The sequence below is a fragment of the Mytilus californianus genome, unplaced genomic scaffold (assembly GCF_021869535.1).
Source record: "Mytilus californianus isolate M0D057914Y unplaced genomic scaffold, xbMytCali1.0.p SCAF_13, whole genome shotgun sequence".
Classification (NCBI taxonomy): Eukaryota; Metazoa; Mollusca; class Bivalvia; order Mytilida; family Mytilidae; genus Mytilus; species Mytilus californianus.
Window position 1 is genome coordinate 954,324 of NW_026262615.1, and position 17,741 is coordinate 972,064.

At 33.3% G+C, this 17,741-nt stretch overlaps 1 protein-coding gene and 1 long non-coding RNA gene across 2 annotated transcripts in view; both read right to left on the reverse strand.

The window, feature by feature from the left end:
• Positions 1-5,389: 5,389 nt before the first annotated feature.
• LOC127722979 (radical S-adenosyl methionine domain-containing protein 2-like) overlaps positions 5,390-17,741 on the reverse strand; it is a 31,094-nt gene continuing 18,742 nt past the window's right edge. The window contains exons 3-7 of the mRNA XM_052229378.1: positions 14,920-15,056; positions 12,869-12,961; positions 10,525-10,674; positions 9,052-9,084; positions 5,390-7,126 (exon numbers count right to left, since the gene is read on the reverse strand). Of these exons, the coding sequence (XP_052085338.1) occupies positions 6,962-7,126; positions 9,052-9,084; positions 10,525-10,674; positions 12,869-12,961; positions 14,920-15,056 (578 nt within the window). The 3' untranslated portion in view covers positions 5,390-6,961. The remainder of the gene's footprint in view (positions 7,127-9,051; positions 9,085-10,524; positions 10,675-12,868; positions 12,962-14,919; positions 15,057-17,741) is intronic.
• LOC127722980 (uncharacterized) lies at positions 10,681-12,762 on the reverse strand. The gene is made up of 3 exons (XR_007991772.1): positions 12,721-12,762; positions 12,352-12,424; positions 10,681-11,835 (listed from the first exon to the last, which is right to left on the reverse strand). It is a non-coding gene; the product is annotated as an uncharacterized LOC127722980 (long non-coding RNA).

A 17,741-nucleotide genomic window follows, 5' to 3' on the forward strand; every position in this document is an offset into this window, starting at 1 on the left:
GAATAATCACGTTTGTAAAAGATTCGAGTTTGAAGTCGTCCATCTGTGTCAATATCGAGGAAAAGATCAAGACCTTCTACTTTCGGTAGTATCATTACTATTAAGTTCACTGGAATATATGAGATGTAAGCACTCTTTGAAATGTGAGTTATTGAGTGACAGAACATCATCAATATATCTGAAAGGGAAATTAAACAACTTTGCCAGATGTTTTTTTTTCTTTCTCTCTTTTGTCCGTGAGAAGGCTCTGTATTAATTCTGCTTCATAAAAGTACCAAAACAAATCAGCCAGTCATGGTGCACAATTAGTACATCAAGTATAAACAGTTATATTATTTGGAAATGAGTAATTATAGTACTAAAATAATGTTTCACAACCGTACACAGGCAAAATTTGCTCACATGAATTTCACGTGGGATTCACTTCAAACGAGCTTATACATGAAACTCACGTGAAAATTTTCATATGAATCTCACGAATCTCAAGTGAAATTTTTCACATGAATTTCACGTGAACTTTACAAAAACAAAAATTGGTATTTTTCATGGCTTTGATTAAATTTGAAAATTTAGATGTTATTTGAATTACGTTATTTGAAAAATTCACAATAATTTCACATGAAAATTTTCACGTCAAATTCACGTGACTTTCACATGAGATTCACGTGAAACTCATAAAAACTGATTTCACGTGTGTTTCACGTATAAGCTCGTTTGAGGTGAAATTCAAGTGAATTTCACGTGAGATTCACATGAATTTAAATTCACGTGAATTTGATGTGAGTGAGATTTCCCCGTGTAAAGGTTTTAATTCAACAGAGAAGCGGAGATATGTTTTCGCCTTTTTTAAACGAAAAATAGTATTATATATAGCTTATATATACAACCAAGTAGATAAGGTTGCCAATAACACCGTTATTGTTTGACGTAAATTTTGTATTGGGGCTCTGCAAAAAGAAATCACGAATTCACCAACATTCCAACTGACCTAATTTTCGGAATTTTTACAACCATAAACTTTTAGCTACTCCTTTAGAAACAGAACCAAATAAAATGAACCTTCAAACTATGTACTATCTTCCGAAACTGCACAAAACATCTAAACAAGTATATAATTAATTCGTCTTCAAGCCGTTGTTCCATTACTAAACTGTCTAGAATGCGAATACATTATGTTCAGACTCTTTTAGTTTGTTTTGTTTTTTTATAAGTAACAACCAACAAAAGAACTATATTAATTTGACTTGCTTTGATATGATGAATGTACCTGCATTTTTACTAGATAGCATTTGTGTTCTCCATGGGGGTTCCGTATGTTGTCAAGTTATCGGAATTCCAATTTGGACTAACTGTGCACCTCTTATTTTAGACCTGTTTCTGCATTGTTACGGGTTACAATCGATGACTAAAATCAGCAAAGACTCATCGAAACATCATCCGACACAAAAATTTAGTAACTATTTTCGATATTTGAATGATATATTGGCTCTCAATAATGACGACTTCAGTATGTACACTAAAAAGGTCTATCCTATTGAACGTATTTAAAAGAAAGCTAATACTAACAATAAACACTGCCCTTTCCTGGATCTTGATATCTATACCTTTAACGCGAAGCTTAACACTAAAATTTACGACCAAAGAGAAGTTTTTCTTTCTTATTGTTAATTATTAATTTTCAGACGGTGACGTTCCCTTGGCACCGTCTTATGGTGTTTACGTATCTCAACTTGTTCGATTCGCTCTTGTTTTAACAACGTATATGATTTTAACATTTTGGTAGGGTTGTTGTTTCTTTGACACATTCCCCGTTTCCATTCTTAATTCTATTATATGGTCAAAACAAAGATTCATCAGATTGGTATACAAAGTTAAGTGGATAGATAGAAATCTCAAACAACCAACCAGTTTTTATAAACCCTACCAAAACGAGAAAAACAGCCCAAGACCGACTCCAATGTTAGAATAGGTAACAGAAGAAGCTAAGCAAAATTATAATGATCAACACAAATTAACAAAGGACTACTAGCAGTTACTGACATACCAGCTTCGGACCTCAATTAAACTGATCAAAGGATTATGTCTTCATCATATGAAAATCAAGCACAATCCCTCCCTTTAGTCAAAAACCAAAGTCTTTATTCAGATAACTATCAAAATGTTAATAACCCAAAACATAAAGAGAAAGTTCTATAAACTTAATAGAAATATATAATTTAACAGACCCCTTTAACGAAAGTTTGCGAGGTTTAAAACGATCTACATAGAGAAAAGATTATTCCCATTAAACAAGCAAGATTAGATTTTAAGACCTTAATCAAAATGTATATGATTTCGAAATTGCAATAGTTATAGTTCTAATCATTCCACATTAATATTACATTTGAGAATGAATGATTTTATTCTTTGAATAGGATAATGAAAATTTAACAACTTTTTTCAGATAAATTATTTTTGTATGAATTTTTCATCAATTAATAACTCTTTTTTTATGTATTATTACTGAAATAAAAGGAAAAACTATGTCATATGCTTATTTTAGAAGAGGCAGGAAAGAGATAAAGAGCAAAAATGTTATCAGAAGAAATTCAAAATTTAGAAGAAAGCATCTTAACAGAAGAAATATGACCAGAAAAAATATGAGAATTGAGTGTTTGTCGTTTGTTAATGTATATATCTGTGGTTTTTTTTTTCGTTTAATGTTGTGTTCCTCGTTTAAATTGTCTTACATTTGTCATGTATGGTTCATTTACAGCTTGCTATCTGGTATGGGTTTTGATCATTGTTGAAGGCCGTATGGTGACATACGGTGACCCTATAGGTGCTTACTTCTCTGGTGGAAAGTTTTCTAATTGGCAATCATACTACATATTCTTATATTTAGATTTATATCTCGATTTACTTTGTGTTATTTCTTTCATATTCATTCGGATAAAAGGAGATGCGGGTACACATCAATGAGACAGCAACACAACAATAAAGATAATCGAAAGATAGCTAAGGTCGGCAGCTTACAGTCTTCAGTAATGGAAGTTGTTTATACAACATGTCGAATTCTTAATCAAAAGTCATAAATAAAGCAGTAAGGTGAACCTAATAAAAGTTCAGATAACGAAACATATTCAGATAGGACTGACTAGGTTCATAATTTTCAAAACTTGGGACAGGGAAATAGATTAGCAAGTAAAAATAACTGAAATCCCCTGATTATATTACAACATTAAACTTACAATGTGTCAAGGTAAATGATCAGAGATAAAACTAGTTTGTCAACATTACTGGGTTACCTGGATGATAAAATTATGTAATCAAACTTGTGTTCAAGTTGAGTAATACCTTTTTATTTATTTGTTACAAATACATTATTAAATTGAATAAGTCGTGAGGTCTCAGCCAAGAACTGAACATCAATGTGAGAACCGAAAAAGACTTCGATTTTAGACCGGACGTCGATTTGGAATCTTACTCTATCATGACCTCCGATATAACGTGTATTATGGACCGGTCGTCGATATGAGTCCTACATATATGTTATATTTATTATATTTTAATATATGTTTTTGTTGTTTTTTATTTATCATTATTTTTTTTCTCTTGTTCACCTTTCTCCGATGGATATATGATAATGAAGTAACGTATATTTCGGAATTTAAATTATTATCAGGTACTAACCAGTTCTATTCATGTTATATACTATTAACTGTGTTTGGATTCACATGATGATTGATGCATTAATAGCAGGAGACTCTTATCTTCTTGATGTACCTGGACTAGTTCATTTAGAGTTTACGCGACTTCCTCAGTTTTTTTCTTTTATCTTGATTTGTATATTAAAAACGAATTTACGAATGTTGAACATTGGTACACTACTGTTGCCTCTAACTGTAGTAAGTGACTTTGCTTTTTGCATTCATTGAATGTCTTTGATACGGTGTATTAATGTGGAATAAATTAATAACGACCCTTAATATCTGGAATATTTTCATCTTGGAATTCGCAGAATTGTATGGGCTTGTCCTTTTTTTCCTAGATGTGGTTTGAAACGGCCCATCAACCAATCTCTTATGCGGGACTCAAATGACTCTAGTTTTGTAAAAGGATTGTGAAACGTACCTTTTCCATCATGTGTCAAGATTTTGAGGATATTACACGGTAACTGTTATAAGTGTTTAAACAGTCGAGCTTTGAAATAGTCGGGGGGGGGGGGGGAAGGGGGGCATTTGGGGGCACTAAATTCAAAGTATATTTTTCTAATCATTGTCCCCTAGACTGTTTTAGGTAATCGGTTCAATGATTTCCGAGGGTATCAACGGCCCAGTAGTCAGCACTTCTGTGTTGCTATGAAATATCATTGATATTGTTATATTTATAAATCAAGTGCCTACAAAACTTTTAATTGTTCTAAATACTAAGGATTTTCTTTCCAAGAAATAGATTACCTTAGATGGGATTCGTACTTTATTTGGCCTTTTAACGTTTTTGATTCGAGCGTCACTGATGAGTCTTGTGTAGACACGAGTCTGGCGTACAGCATTATAAGTCTGGTATCTCTGATGAGTTTATTCAAACGACCCTGGTGATCGACAATCATAATCCTAGCTTGGTGAACGCTCTTTCGAATAAAAGTGGTGAGAAAAAACAAGTTTTACAGCCAAGTCAAATATCGGACACGAATGCCTATAAAATGAGGAGATGTGGTATGATTGCCAATGCGATAACCATCCAACAGAGTGCAACATAATTATGTCCAAATGAAGAGGATTAAAGAAACTGTCGCTCACAGGTCACCGTACGGCCTTCAATAATAATAAAAACCCATACCGTATATATATTCCACTGGCCATGGGTAAGTAATGAGGAATTACACGTTTTTGAGCATGATATACACGTCATTGAGCATGATATACAAGTCTTTGAGCATTATAAACACTATTTGAGCATGATATACACGTATTTGATCATGGTATGCACGTATTTTAGCACGATGTGCACGTATTTGAGCATGATATACACGTATTTGAGCATGATAAACACGTATTTGAGCATGATATACATGTATTTGAGCACGTTTTTATGCATGATATACTCGTATCTGAGCATGATATGCACGTATTTATGCCTAATATTAATGTATTTGGGCACGTATTGGAGCATGATATATACGTACTTGAGCATGATAAACACGTATTGGAGCATGATATATACGTATTTGATTATGAAATGCATGCATGATATGCACGTATTTGCGCATGATCAGACTCACCTTTGCAATAATGTTACAGCTCATCAAGTTGATGTTCTTATTGCGTTTCAATCCAGGTTAGGAGTATCCAGTGTTTACAGGTTTTTGAGGGTTTTTTTTGGAGGGGGAAGCAAAAAAAGATGATAACAAGGTATGATAATTCTTTTATATAAATGAACAAATAACAAATTTAAATAAACGCTTAATGTATGTACAGTGAGGTAATATGATTCAGAATAATATATATATATATACTTCTGGTATAGAATCACTAATTCGGGAAAGTAATACATATTTCACACAAAATAGTTTCTACTAATAAAGTTACTTTTATAATATGTAAAATATTTTGATAATTTTGGTATGAAATGAAGGCTATATGACCTGTGATTACTGTTGAACCCTAGTTGAATGTTTATTTTTAATAATAAAAAGGTAATATGAGATTGAAATAGAAGTGCATATGTTGTCTGTTTCTGATGTCAATTTATATAAACTGAAGACAAATTGGTGAATTTTACATAGAAAGCAGAATAAATAGATGTTCTTTTATATCTATAAGTGTATGTTCGTGCATTTATATATTTCACAAGGTTAATTAATGTGTAATGTCGGCCGTCATAAACTTAAAAATAGTAATATTCTAAAATTATAAAGCTAATAGGGACCTGATTTGGTCTATATCTTTACATATGAGTCTGCATATAAATTTAAGCCAAATAATCACCTTGACATACTACTACTATCTTTAAAATACGTTTATTTTTGTATAAATTTCTATCAGCAGTTAGATTAAGCTTTATAGAATTAGGATATAATTTAATGTTAATTTGACAACATGAAATTGTATTTGACACATATTTCATGTAGTATATAATATATATCTGTTGTTGCTTTTTTTTTGCTTGATTAGGGTAGATAAATGTCTAGATTAAAATAGAATAAAATCCGTTCGTACTTTGCCAAAAATTCGTTTATATCGTTTATAATGGGTCACCCAGATAATGTTAAGCTACAGGTTGTGCTAAAATGTTTGCTAGTGATAATACTTGAAAAAAAACACTTCTGTGTAAATACAAAGAAAACTCAATGAAAGAATATAAAACAAAAACAACAAAATAATAAGAACAAAGCTCTTATGATATGCTTTCAGAAAATAAAACGAAATATTAGGGTCACCATACTCATTTTCTTGCTGCATATCAAAATAAGTATATTTACAGTTTATTCCTCTTTAAAACTGAATTATCTGAGATATTTCCCCTGATATTACAAAATTTTCATAAATATTAATCAATGATACAATTTTCTGGGTTTTTTTTAAATGAATATAACAGTATGATTAGGTAATAAAAAAAACGGTTATTTTCAAATAAATTCCATTTCTGCATCAAATTTATCTAATTTACGGAAACTCATTTTAGATCACAAACTATTTTAGATCAACCTTAACTGATGTTTAATGCAAAAAAAATTAAAAATATATACATTTGCAAAAATACTTTCTTTTTCAATATATAATGTAGTATTCAACAAAAGCATTTGTGAAATATGTTTTTGTATAGAACGTCGAGAATAACAGTTTGGAAGGCAAATATTATTAAATTAAAACCCTTAAAAAGTGTTCAATATCAATGAATGTACAAATAATTTTCAATATGCTATGCTGCCTGAAATGTTTAAAATATTAATCTCAAATGGCCACATCAATTTGAATGGTCACCATTCCAAACTTAAGTCTGCTTTACTCCACACGTATTTTCCTCCGCGTTTAAAGAACATTTTCTCATCAAAGCCACTGAATAACAAAGCATTGTCCACGCCTACATCCAGTATGGATTTAGAGGGATCTTTGTTGCCTTTAGTGCAGTCTAGAAAACGCATCTGCAATAACAAAGACAACTGAATATATAGTTTTTCCTTTACTCTTTGCTTTGCATCGATGCTGCTAATTAACATTAAGTCATGGTTATATACATGCGTTTAAACTTTCTTTTATCTTAAAGAATCGAATGATATTTGTTTGTATAAATCTGTGACAATGTGTTTATAATAGTCTCGGAGTAAATGAAGAATAATGTAAATAAAAACGATATTATCACAGAATAGTGCATTAAATCTCACTGACTTGACCATTAGGTTGATTGACTTATTTTTGGGGGTTTAACGCCACTTTCGGCACTATTTTCTATTTCGAGGCTGTCAGTTTTTACTAGTGGAGGAAACCGGAGTGCCCGGACAGAACCACCGACCTTCGGCAGGAAAATTGGCGATCCTAGTGAATTAAGAATGGAGTTTAACACAACTGCCACGTGCATTTTATATATATAAATGAACATATGATATACATCGGTACAACGGACACACAGGGCTTGTACCTTAATATATACATAATAGGCAATCGTATAGTATATAAGTTAATAGCCGCGAGGTTAGCATGGTGAAGATCAAAGAGTTAAAGAGTCAAGTTAAAGGTAGGGACTTGTCGGTTTAGGTTAGATTCCCTGTACTCTCTTTGTTGTCCCTATTCTTTAGCTTTTTCTGGGTTTTTTTTTCTTATTTTGTATGTAATTGTGGATATTTTTGTAATAATAGCGATTTTTACCGTTTATTTTTGGATTATTATTGGTTATTTCACATATTTGAAACGAAAATGATAACATTCAATTTGTCCATTTTTGTTTTATAAATATAGTAAGACTACATAATTTTACAAATGTTTATTCGCAAATTCATATGCGAGTAAATCGTGATGTGCCTAGAAGTAGGCTTCTTGCTAGAAATTTCGGTAACATACTTATTATATATACTTTATATATGCTCTTTGGTCAGTTGTTGTCTCTTTGACACATTCCCCATTCCCATTCTCAATTTTATTAGAAATAAGTTCGAAAATGTCTTATTTTGTAAACACAGATAATACTCAGATGTCTGATAATTTAAAGGCAGACGTGTTGTGTTATATTTGTATTTTTCTAACCAATTAGTTGTGATCTTATATTTAGTAATGCATTGTTGAGCAAGATACCATGGTTATCTAAACTCACTTACAATACCTTCTAATTAAGAAAAGGCTTTAATTTTGAAAAGACATTAACACAAAAGTTTAAATCATAGATACAATGGATAAGCGTTGATTCATGAAAAACAAACCATTCGCCCTCCGAGCTCATGGTTTCTTTTTCAAGAATCAACGCTTATTCATTGTATCTATATTACGTAATACATATATAAATATATATCGCTGTCCGATTGATGACTTTTTTATTTCAAATTCTTTTCTGAAACTATTTCGCCAATTTCATGTGAAGAAATATTGGAAAAATATATGTTTCGTTTTGCCCAGACTGAATGTAAAACGTGAAAACCAGAGGCAATGGTTGATACTGATCGGTATGTTTCTACTGGTGGATGAAAGCCCGGACAGAACCACTGACAGGAAAACTAGCAATCCTAGTCAATTAAGAATGCAGTTCAACACACTAATTATATTTGATAGTACATGGCAAAATGGTATGAAACATGGTCATTCGAAGAACGGGTGTAAAAAATTATCATTTCCTGCCAATTGGGTTCAAATAATGACGCCAATGATGCCACAAACGTACCCAAGGAATCCTAGATGAAATAATTTGTCCCACACTAAACTACTTACCTCAATAACCATACAGAAATATTAAATATTTAACATTGTATACATTAACATAAATAATGGTAATGAAACCCCCAGAACATCCTTCAAACTCCTTTTATTAAATACTAGCATATAGTATATAGCATATATTAATTTGTATAACCAGAAAACTTACATATTCGTCCAGGATAAGGTAGGAATTCCTCATCTGAAATATAAAATTCACTATACATAGAGTCATTTATATACTTATAAATGGTTAAGTAGTTCCTGTCTTACATTGGGCAAATTAAAAACATCCCTTTTGTTGTAAAACTTAGTTCTCGACCGACTTTTTTTGGATTTAATATAAAAAATAATAAGACGATGTGGTACGATTGTCAATGAGACAAAGATTCAATATAGACCAAATTACGAAAAAGTTAGCTGCTAAAAGTCACCGTACTACAGCCTAGCGCTATTTGGTGTATTCTCCAAATTTCGAATTTCTCAGTGAAAGGACATCTTCAATATAGCGTAATGGACATTTTAAGAATAATGCAAGCTTTTTTTCATTCTCAAGTCGACAAGTAGAAAGGTGCAGTTGGTTCTCGTGGGAATGACATTACTGTCAGTTTAAACCCACGTCTTCCACAGGTAACTAATAAGTTGTCAATAAAAAAAATATAGTATTTTGATGATGTCAGATTCACAGATTGATTGGGTCGCATCAGAATATTTTTACAAAGTATGTTTTGTCCATTCCTAAAACAAGATATATGTATATACATTGGGCATCCTATTTTATGAGACATAGATGAACGAACGCGATATGTTTTTAAAAAAACAGTGTCAAGGTTAGAGAAGTCAATCGTTTTTTGCATTATTGCCTAATGAGAGGGACTTTCATTGCCAGTACTTTTACGGAACGTTTCATGTTTTAGTATGTACAATTTTCATACCATTCCTAGAGTAGGAGTTTCAAAGTAACCCTAAAGCCGGATTTTCATTCCTGAAAAAAATAGGTATTTATGATATGGTAAGATATTTCGTGTGCCTTTTGCAGATCAAGCGATATAAAGACACTTATAAGTAATCCGGGTAATCCAGTACAGTGATGGAAGGATTAATACCGTCTCCTGTCATTCCTCTTTTTATAATGTTTGAAAGTTGACAATTTTGGAGATTGCATCATGACAAGAAAACGGAGGATTTGTTTATTAGCATATATACCATTACGCCGGCTTCTTGAACCAAACAAAATAAAGGCATTACATGGAAAAAATAGCTGTGGTAAACTTCGGTTGGACAGTTTGATATTCCGGATGAAGGTAAATCCAGAAAGTCGTTTCGAACGCACCAAATTCATTAAGCATTAATTATTTATTCATTTACTACAAGGATATTTTGCGGACACATTCACTAAGTTAGATATTGAAACTTTAATCATCTGATAAAAGGTGTGATAGTTTAGGTGAAGAATTTCATTGGTTTTTTTTTGGGATAATTCCTGATAAACCTTAGAGAAAATTTTATTTAAATATTATTTGTATCTTTTAACATATCTTTCCCGTGTTGTTTTGTCGGCCGGATCGCAAGGTGATGTAACAAATCAAAGATAAGTTGGACAGAATTATTTAACATAGGAATACCAACTAAAAAAACTTACAAAATCGTTAGATTCTGGCACTAAACAAGACACGGGATTATGTCTGGTCAGGAATTTTCTAAAATCGTCGTCTGACACAACAAAAGACTCTGCATGCCTGAGGGCATCACTTCCGGCATTCTCTCCTCCAATCAAAAGACACTGAAACACCTGAAATAAATTTTAAAACGAAATATGTCGTAGTAAATTCTCATACGGATCATGGTTGATATCTCATGAACGTTTACATGTAAACATTTCATGGGCAATTATTTATTTTCCATTTGTTATATTACCTCACTATATTTTATTTTTATACATCTTTTATTTTAATATAATCTAATTTTCGGTAAAGCAGGTTGATACTTAAAAGGCTTATAATTTTAGTAAGCTGGACGCGCATATTTTCTACACTAGACTCCCAAAATGGCGCGTAATCAAAATAGTACGTATAATTTAATCGTAACAACTGGAATATGATGTTAACTTTATCAAATTTGACATATGATGGTTGGGATAGTTATTGTTTCAATGTGGAGATTGAAAAAGTGGTACCACGTGACATTTTTCTTTACACAAGCGAATTAAGCAATGTTATTTACACCTAAAAAAAAGTCGACCAGGCTGTTCTAGTTTGACCCCTCACTCTGATGAAAACCTACCGAAAGGTGACATAACCCATCTGTTGATGTTTTCAAGCAGACGATGTTGAATTGATCAAACACTGCATTGATTGCTGACGTAATCACATGACGTTTGTGTGTAAAATGAAATGTGACACGGTGAAACGGACACGGGATACGGAACAAAAGTAATGAATGATTTGCTCTTCAAAACATTCGGTATTGAGCAAACATGATCAAACATGTTAAGGAATACGTCAGAAGCACTTGAAATTAAAATCGGAATCGCTATCATAAATCGAAATAAATGATGTTATAAACACTAAAGCACTGAATAAAGGTTTTGGGTCTATATAGAAATAAGAAGATGTGGTATGATTGCAAATAAGACAACTCTCCACAAGAGACCAAATGACACTGAAATCAACGACTATGTTCATTCAATTTAGTTTATATTAATAGTAAAGAATCTGTAATCGGGTCTCTTTGGTCGGGTTGTTGTCTCTTTGACATATTCCGGCCCCATTTCCATTCTCAATTTTATTATTAAAGTTCAAGATATTTCAAATTGTTCAAAATATAATAGCCGACTTTTTTCAATCATGTTCTACGTCACCCATGCATTTCCTATCTTACCTTCCGGCGACAAGGATTCAACTCGTGTATGGGTTCTGTCATGTTTATTTCACCCTTGCCTTCCCTATCGTACCTTCCAGCGACAAGGATTCAACTCGTGTTTGGGTTCTGTCATGTTTTATTTCACCCTTGCCTCCCCTATCTTACCTTCCAGCGACAGGGATTCAACTCTTGTATGGGTTCTGTCATGTTTTATTTCACCCTTGCCTCCCCTATCTCACCTTCCAGCAACAAGGATTCAACTCTTGTGTGGGTTCTGTCATGTTTTACTTCACCCTTGCCTCCCCTATCTTACATTCCAGTAACAAGGATTCAACTCGTGTATGGGTTCTGTCATGTTTATTTCACCCATGCCTTTCCTATCTTACCTTCCAGCGACAAGGATTCAACTCGTGTTTGGGTTCTGTCATGTTTTATTTCACCCTTGCCTCCCCTATCTTACCTTCCAGCGACAGGGATTCAACTCTTGTATGGGTTCTGTCATGTTTTACTTCACCCTTGCCTCCCCTATCTTACCTTCCAGTAACAAGGATTCAACTCGTGTATGGGTTCTGTCATGTTTATTTCACCCATGCCTTTCCTGTCTTACCTTCCAGCGACAAGGATTCAACTCGTGTATGGGTTCTGTCATGTTTATTTCACCCATGCCTTTCCTATCTTACCTTCCAGCGACAAGGATTCAACTCGTGTATGGGTTCTGTCATGTTTTACTTCACACTTGCCTCCCCTATCTTACCTTCCAGCGACAAGGATTCAACTCTTGTATGGGTTCTGTCATGTTTTACCTCACCCTTGCCTCCCCTATCTAACCTTCCAGCAACAGGGATTCAACTCTTGTATGGGTTCTGTCATGTTTTACTTCACACTTGCCTCCCCTATCTTACCTTCCAGCGACAAGGATTCAACTCTTGTATGGGTTCTGTCATGTTTTATTTCACCCTTGTCTCCCCTATCTTACCTTCCAGCGACAAGGATTCAACTCTTGTATGGGTTCTGTCATGTTTTATTTCACCCTTGTCCCCCCTATCTTACCTTCCAGCGACAAGGATTCAACTCTTGTATGGGTTCTGTCAAGTTTTACTTCACCCTTGCCTCCCCTATCTTACCTTCCAGCGACAAGGATTCAACTCTTGTATGGGTTCTGTCATATCTTCCTCTAGGTTGTAGGTATTGACAACTGTATTAATCTTGAAAGCAATCTGTTAAAATGTTTACATTTTGTTATTAAGAAGTTAACAGGAATATATGAATTCGTGTTCAGAATAAACTGTTCATTTGTTTCTATGCTCCTAGGTTTTAGTGGGTTTTTTGTTTTTGTTTTTGTTTTTTTTTATGGATTTTTATTTATCTTTATTTCTTTTTTTCCTTTTATTCTTTTTATTATGGGAGGAAAAGGGGGGTCTATTAGTGCATGCTTTATCTTCTCTTATTATTCTGTGGCCTTCTCTGTTATGTTTTGATGTGTTTTCTTTTTCAGATATATGGTATATTGCTACAAAATCGAGAAATAGGTTTCTCAATTAAAAAGTTTATAAACAAAACTGATTAAACTATTAAGTTGTATCGTTAATGTTGTAGTTTTCTAGAGGAAATATATAAATGAACAACTTCCGGCACAGAGACCATATCCGTTACGTTCTATACTACGTAATACTACACTCTATATATGTCATATTAAGTAAAGTATTGCGCTAACATGTATGGAACGGATATAAACTCTGTGTCGGAAGATGATAAATCAAGTACATGGTATATCAAGATATGTACTTTAAGCTTTAAATGAACATTGTTTACTGAAATGAAAATGAAAACAAATTAATAGAAGAAATCGTATGGGTTAAAAAACAAAGGCAATGGATGTTCAAATAGACTATGAGTGGGTAGATATTTTGAGATTTCTTTTCATCACAAAATATGTAACCGCTCATGCTTAGAAAATCCCTTATATAATAAATCTTCTTGTAACTTTTAATTTTTATATTTTATTTCTTGATATGCTTAAGAATAACGTTTATTTTGAAATAAGCAGGATAAAATGCAATGGGTTTTTTTTAAAAGACATAAACAATATCTTCTCTCTCAAACTCCTAAAAATCTGACAAATAAAGGTTCTAAGCCTAATTCTATAACTGAACCGTTTGGTCATGCAGTCATAAGTCATGGCAAACACCACCCCAAACATTGACAAAAGGCAAATTGAGTGACTATGCTTCTGAGTATTTGTTAAAAGGTAAACAAAATTTGTAAATACACTATACAGGACAGTGGTATTGTGACAATCTAAGAGGAATGCATTCCAAGTTAAAGAAATACGTAAAAGCTGAACATAGTTGTCTTATCCGTCTAATTGAGGACATTGAGCTAATTCAGCTGTATGTTAAATGTCCAGTGGCAAATTAAATGCATATTCAGGGCAAGAATATGTTAATGTAGTTCACAAGATAAAAGTCTACAGGAAGACATGTCACGTACCCTAGCCGGACACATTATCCCGACTCCGAGCCGACCAGTTTTTGCTGTTACTCTGTTAATGCAGCGTGCTTAACAGAGAAGCAGCAAATGACAATTTTAAAGTCTTTGGTTTGACTCGACCGGAGTAATCAGCTGTAAGAAAAACTTTCCTGATGTCGACAACTTTAGTATGATACAAGTGGAAAAGGTGCTTTACGAAACCAGAAATAGAGAGACTTAAAAATAAACTGACACATTTAAAGATCACGAAGAACAGAATGTTTTCCAACATTCAATTATCTGATGCTGTCTCCGACTTACTTAACTTACTAAACTTTTCAATTCAAAGTTTTATTTAAAGTCAATATTCAATAAACCTCATAAACACAAGCTCTACTAGTGAGCTTTTCAAATCGAAACTTGGGACTAGATTGGCAATATCATGTCATGTCATATATGTTGTTCCTGCATAATAATAGTTCCTACATTTTAGTTTCTCAATAATTTCTAAGTTTATCAAAGTACAATTTGAGAGATGTATGTTATGAATCATGTCAGTAACGAAGCACTAACTACTGGGCTGATAATGCCGTCGGGACTAACAACTCACCAATAGCGGTATCAACCCAGTGTTTTAAGAAATGGAAAAAACCACTATATATATTGTATGCGTTCTGACGCCATTTTGGATTTAATGTCAAATTACCTTATACTGATAACACCATTCTCTAACTTGTCTCAGAGACTGCAGATGATTTTTGTTTCCTTGTTGTCGACCAATTGTTTCATTAACATCAGGATTAAAGCTATCACAAGACACCGCTAAAATATCCAGGTATTTACCTGCAAAGACGTTATAATTAAATTTTGACAAATTAATAGATTTTATCAATATTTTTAAATATTGTGTAACCATTTTTGGTCGCCTTTTTATTTGGCTATGCATGAACAGGTGTTAGCAAAGCAACACCTATGCCTCTTAACATTTAAAAAAAAATACTTTGAAATACTTTATTAATATTTTGTATACAGTTTAGAGGATAGTTCAGGGTTGTATGTGCACGACAAGGACAAACTCGAGATGAAATGCTCATTTCACGATGAACAAAAAAAATAAAAACTAGCTTGAATAGACGTTGCTTTTCCAAACGTTTCACTGCTTTCCAATTATTTACTTCTTTTAATGCTATATATACATTTTCTATTGAAGAAATCATGTGACCGATAGGATGGAGAAGGTATGATATCAAACATTAAAATTTAAACACTAAACATATTAAATGATGGAATATAAATGTCGTATTTCATACCTGGCGAGGACACTTTCTTTAAGATAAGTTGTGAGTAAATCAAAGTTCTATAGTACCAAATCTACCTTTGATCGACAATTTTTCAATGTTAGATTAGTCGCACTTTCAAGATAAAACTATTAATAAAAGGTAATATATTGATATAAATACAAGGAGATTCGGAGTTTATGGCAATCAGACAGCACCCCAACGACATCAACATAAAAATATATCTAAAGGTCACCAGAGCTCCAGATAAGAGTTCACAAATTGGGGTTTTTACCCACCATTTTTTATTTAATTGAGTGAAATTGTTTTTCAATTGCATTATTAATTCCAATTCACCCCTCAAGCAAATATCAAATTGGGTTTTTCACCACCAAGCTCATCAACGTATTGGGTTTTTTCATCAACACAATATTGAATTTAGTCATGTTATAATTACATTCTATCAAACAGAGATGTTCATCCATCTTGTTAATAAAATATGTTTCTTTTAAATGTGATAGCTATTTTATTTGGTTTATACACTGACGAGCAATTGTATGTTTAATCTGTGTCCGGTTTCAACACAGAGTTTTGTATTTTCCATAACTTATATTTACTGGTGGCACTAATAGGACAGTACCTTAGATTACCGTTCTAGAGCACATATGATCACCATTCAGTTTATTTAGGGTAGGTGTGGCTAATAGTTTTCAGATTTTTATGTAATATTTGTGAACATTAAGTGATGTAAGAAAGTGTTGCCAGTCCCTATCACCTGTTTTCCAGACCTACTTAAAAAAAATAAGTAGCTCCCAGATTTAAGACCCTTGACCAGGTTTATAGGGTGGTTTAATGGCTGAGACCACATTCAATTTACAAATAATCCCGCAACATCAAATAAATAAATGACAATGGTGTACTGCACTTGCCAATAAGACAACTACATGTATCTTAGGCATACAGAACAATAGACCAAAAACAAAGAAAGTGGCAAGCTACATTTACATTAAAACTAATATGTGTGTTCACTCATCAACTAAAATGAAATGTATATTATATATACACTTAAACTAAAAATAAGCAATTGTTTCGTTTAATTTTATTTACATAAATCTGGGTTTACTTGTCCCTTATTAGAACTTTTGGTTTCCGATGCTGACTTCATATAAGTGATTTGGCCTCTTCTTCTTCTTCCGGTAAGCGGCCACCGTCAACTGGTTGACTATTCTGCCACATTTTGGAGTGAGCGCATGAAATATTTTTGAAATTTATTAAACAAAAAGAGAATGGGTGCAATTTAATATATATACAGGTGCAATTAAAAACATGGCATTTAATCTAATGACGGAGCTGAGCCTTGAAGGATTCAGGACTCAGGGCGGAGACAGTAGAGTTGGGCAAGGTGTTCCACTCTCTGATTGTTCTGGGATAGAACGACTCCTTCCGTACAGTTGTTTTACACGATGGTATTCTAAGTGCCTTTTCGTTATTATTTCTGGAAGGGCGTTCATTCGGTATTAGCTTACTGGATGTATCGATTTTGACAAAGTTGTTTTGTAGCTTATACATCATTATTAAGCGGCTATGTTTCCTTCGTTCTTGTAGGGTAGACCATTCAAGATGTTCAAGCATGCTACTAACAGATGAGGTGTTGTGATATCTGTTAGTAACATACCTTGCTGCCCGTCTTTGCACCATGTCCAATCTGTGGATGTCGTTTTGTTGGTATGGATCCCATACTGCACTAGCATATTCTAAAGTAGGCCTGACGAGGGACATGTATGCTTTTTCTTTAATTGACTTGTTTGAGATGTTAACATTCCTTTTTAAGAAGCTAATGGTGTTGTTGGCTTTGGAGCAGATGGAGCTTATGTGTTTCCCCCATTTAAGATCTGATGAAATAGTGCATCCCAGGTATTTAGCTGATGTTACATGTTCGAGGTTATGGCCATGTAGTGTGTAATTGTACTTTGATGGAGTTCGCTTCTTGGAGATGGTGAGTACATTACATTTGTCTGGATGGAACTTCATAAGCCATGTTGTTTCCCATACAGCCAGTTGGTCAAGGTCCTTTTGTAAGTTTGCGGCATCTGCATTGGATGAGATGGTGAGATAAGCAATAGTGTCATCAGCAAACAGTCGTACAGTTGATTGAATCCCCTGGGGCATATCGTTTATATAAAACAAAAATAGGCTAGGTCCCAGGACGGATCCTTGTGGTACGCCGGACTCTACAGGTATGGAGGTCGAT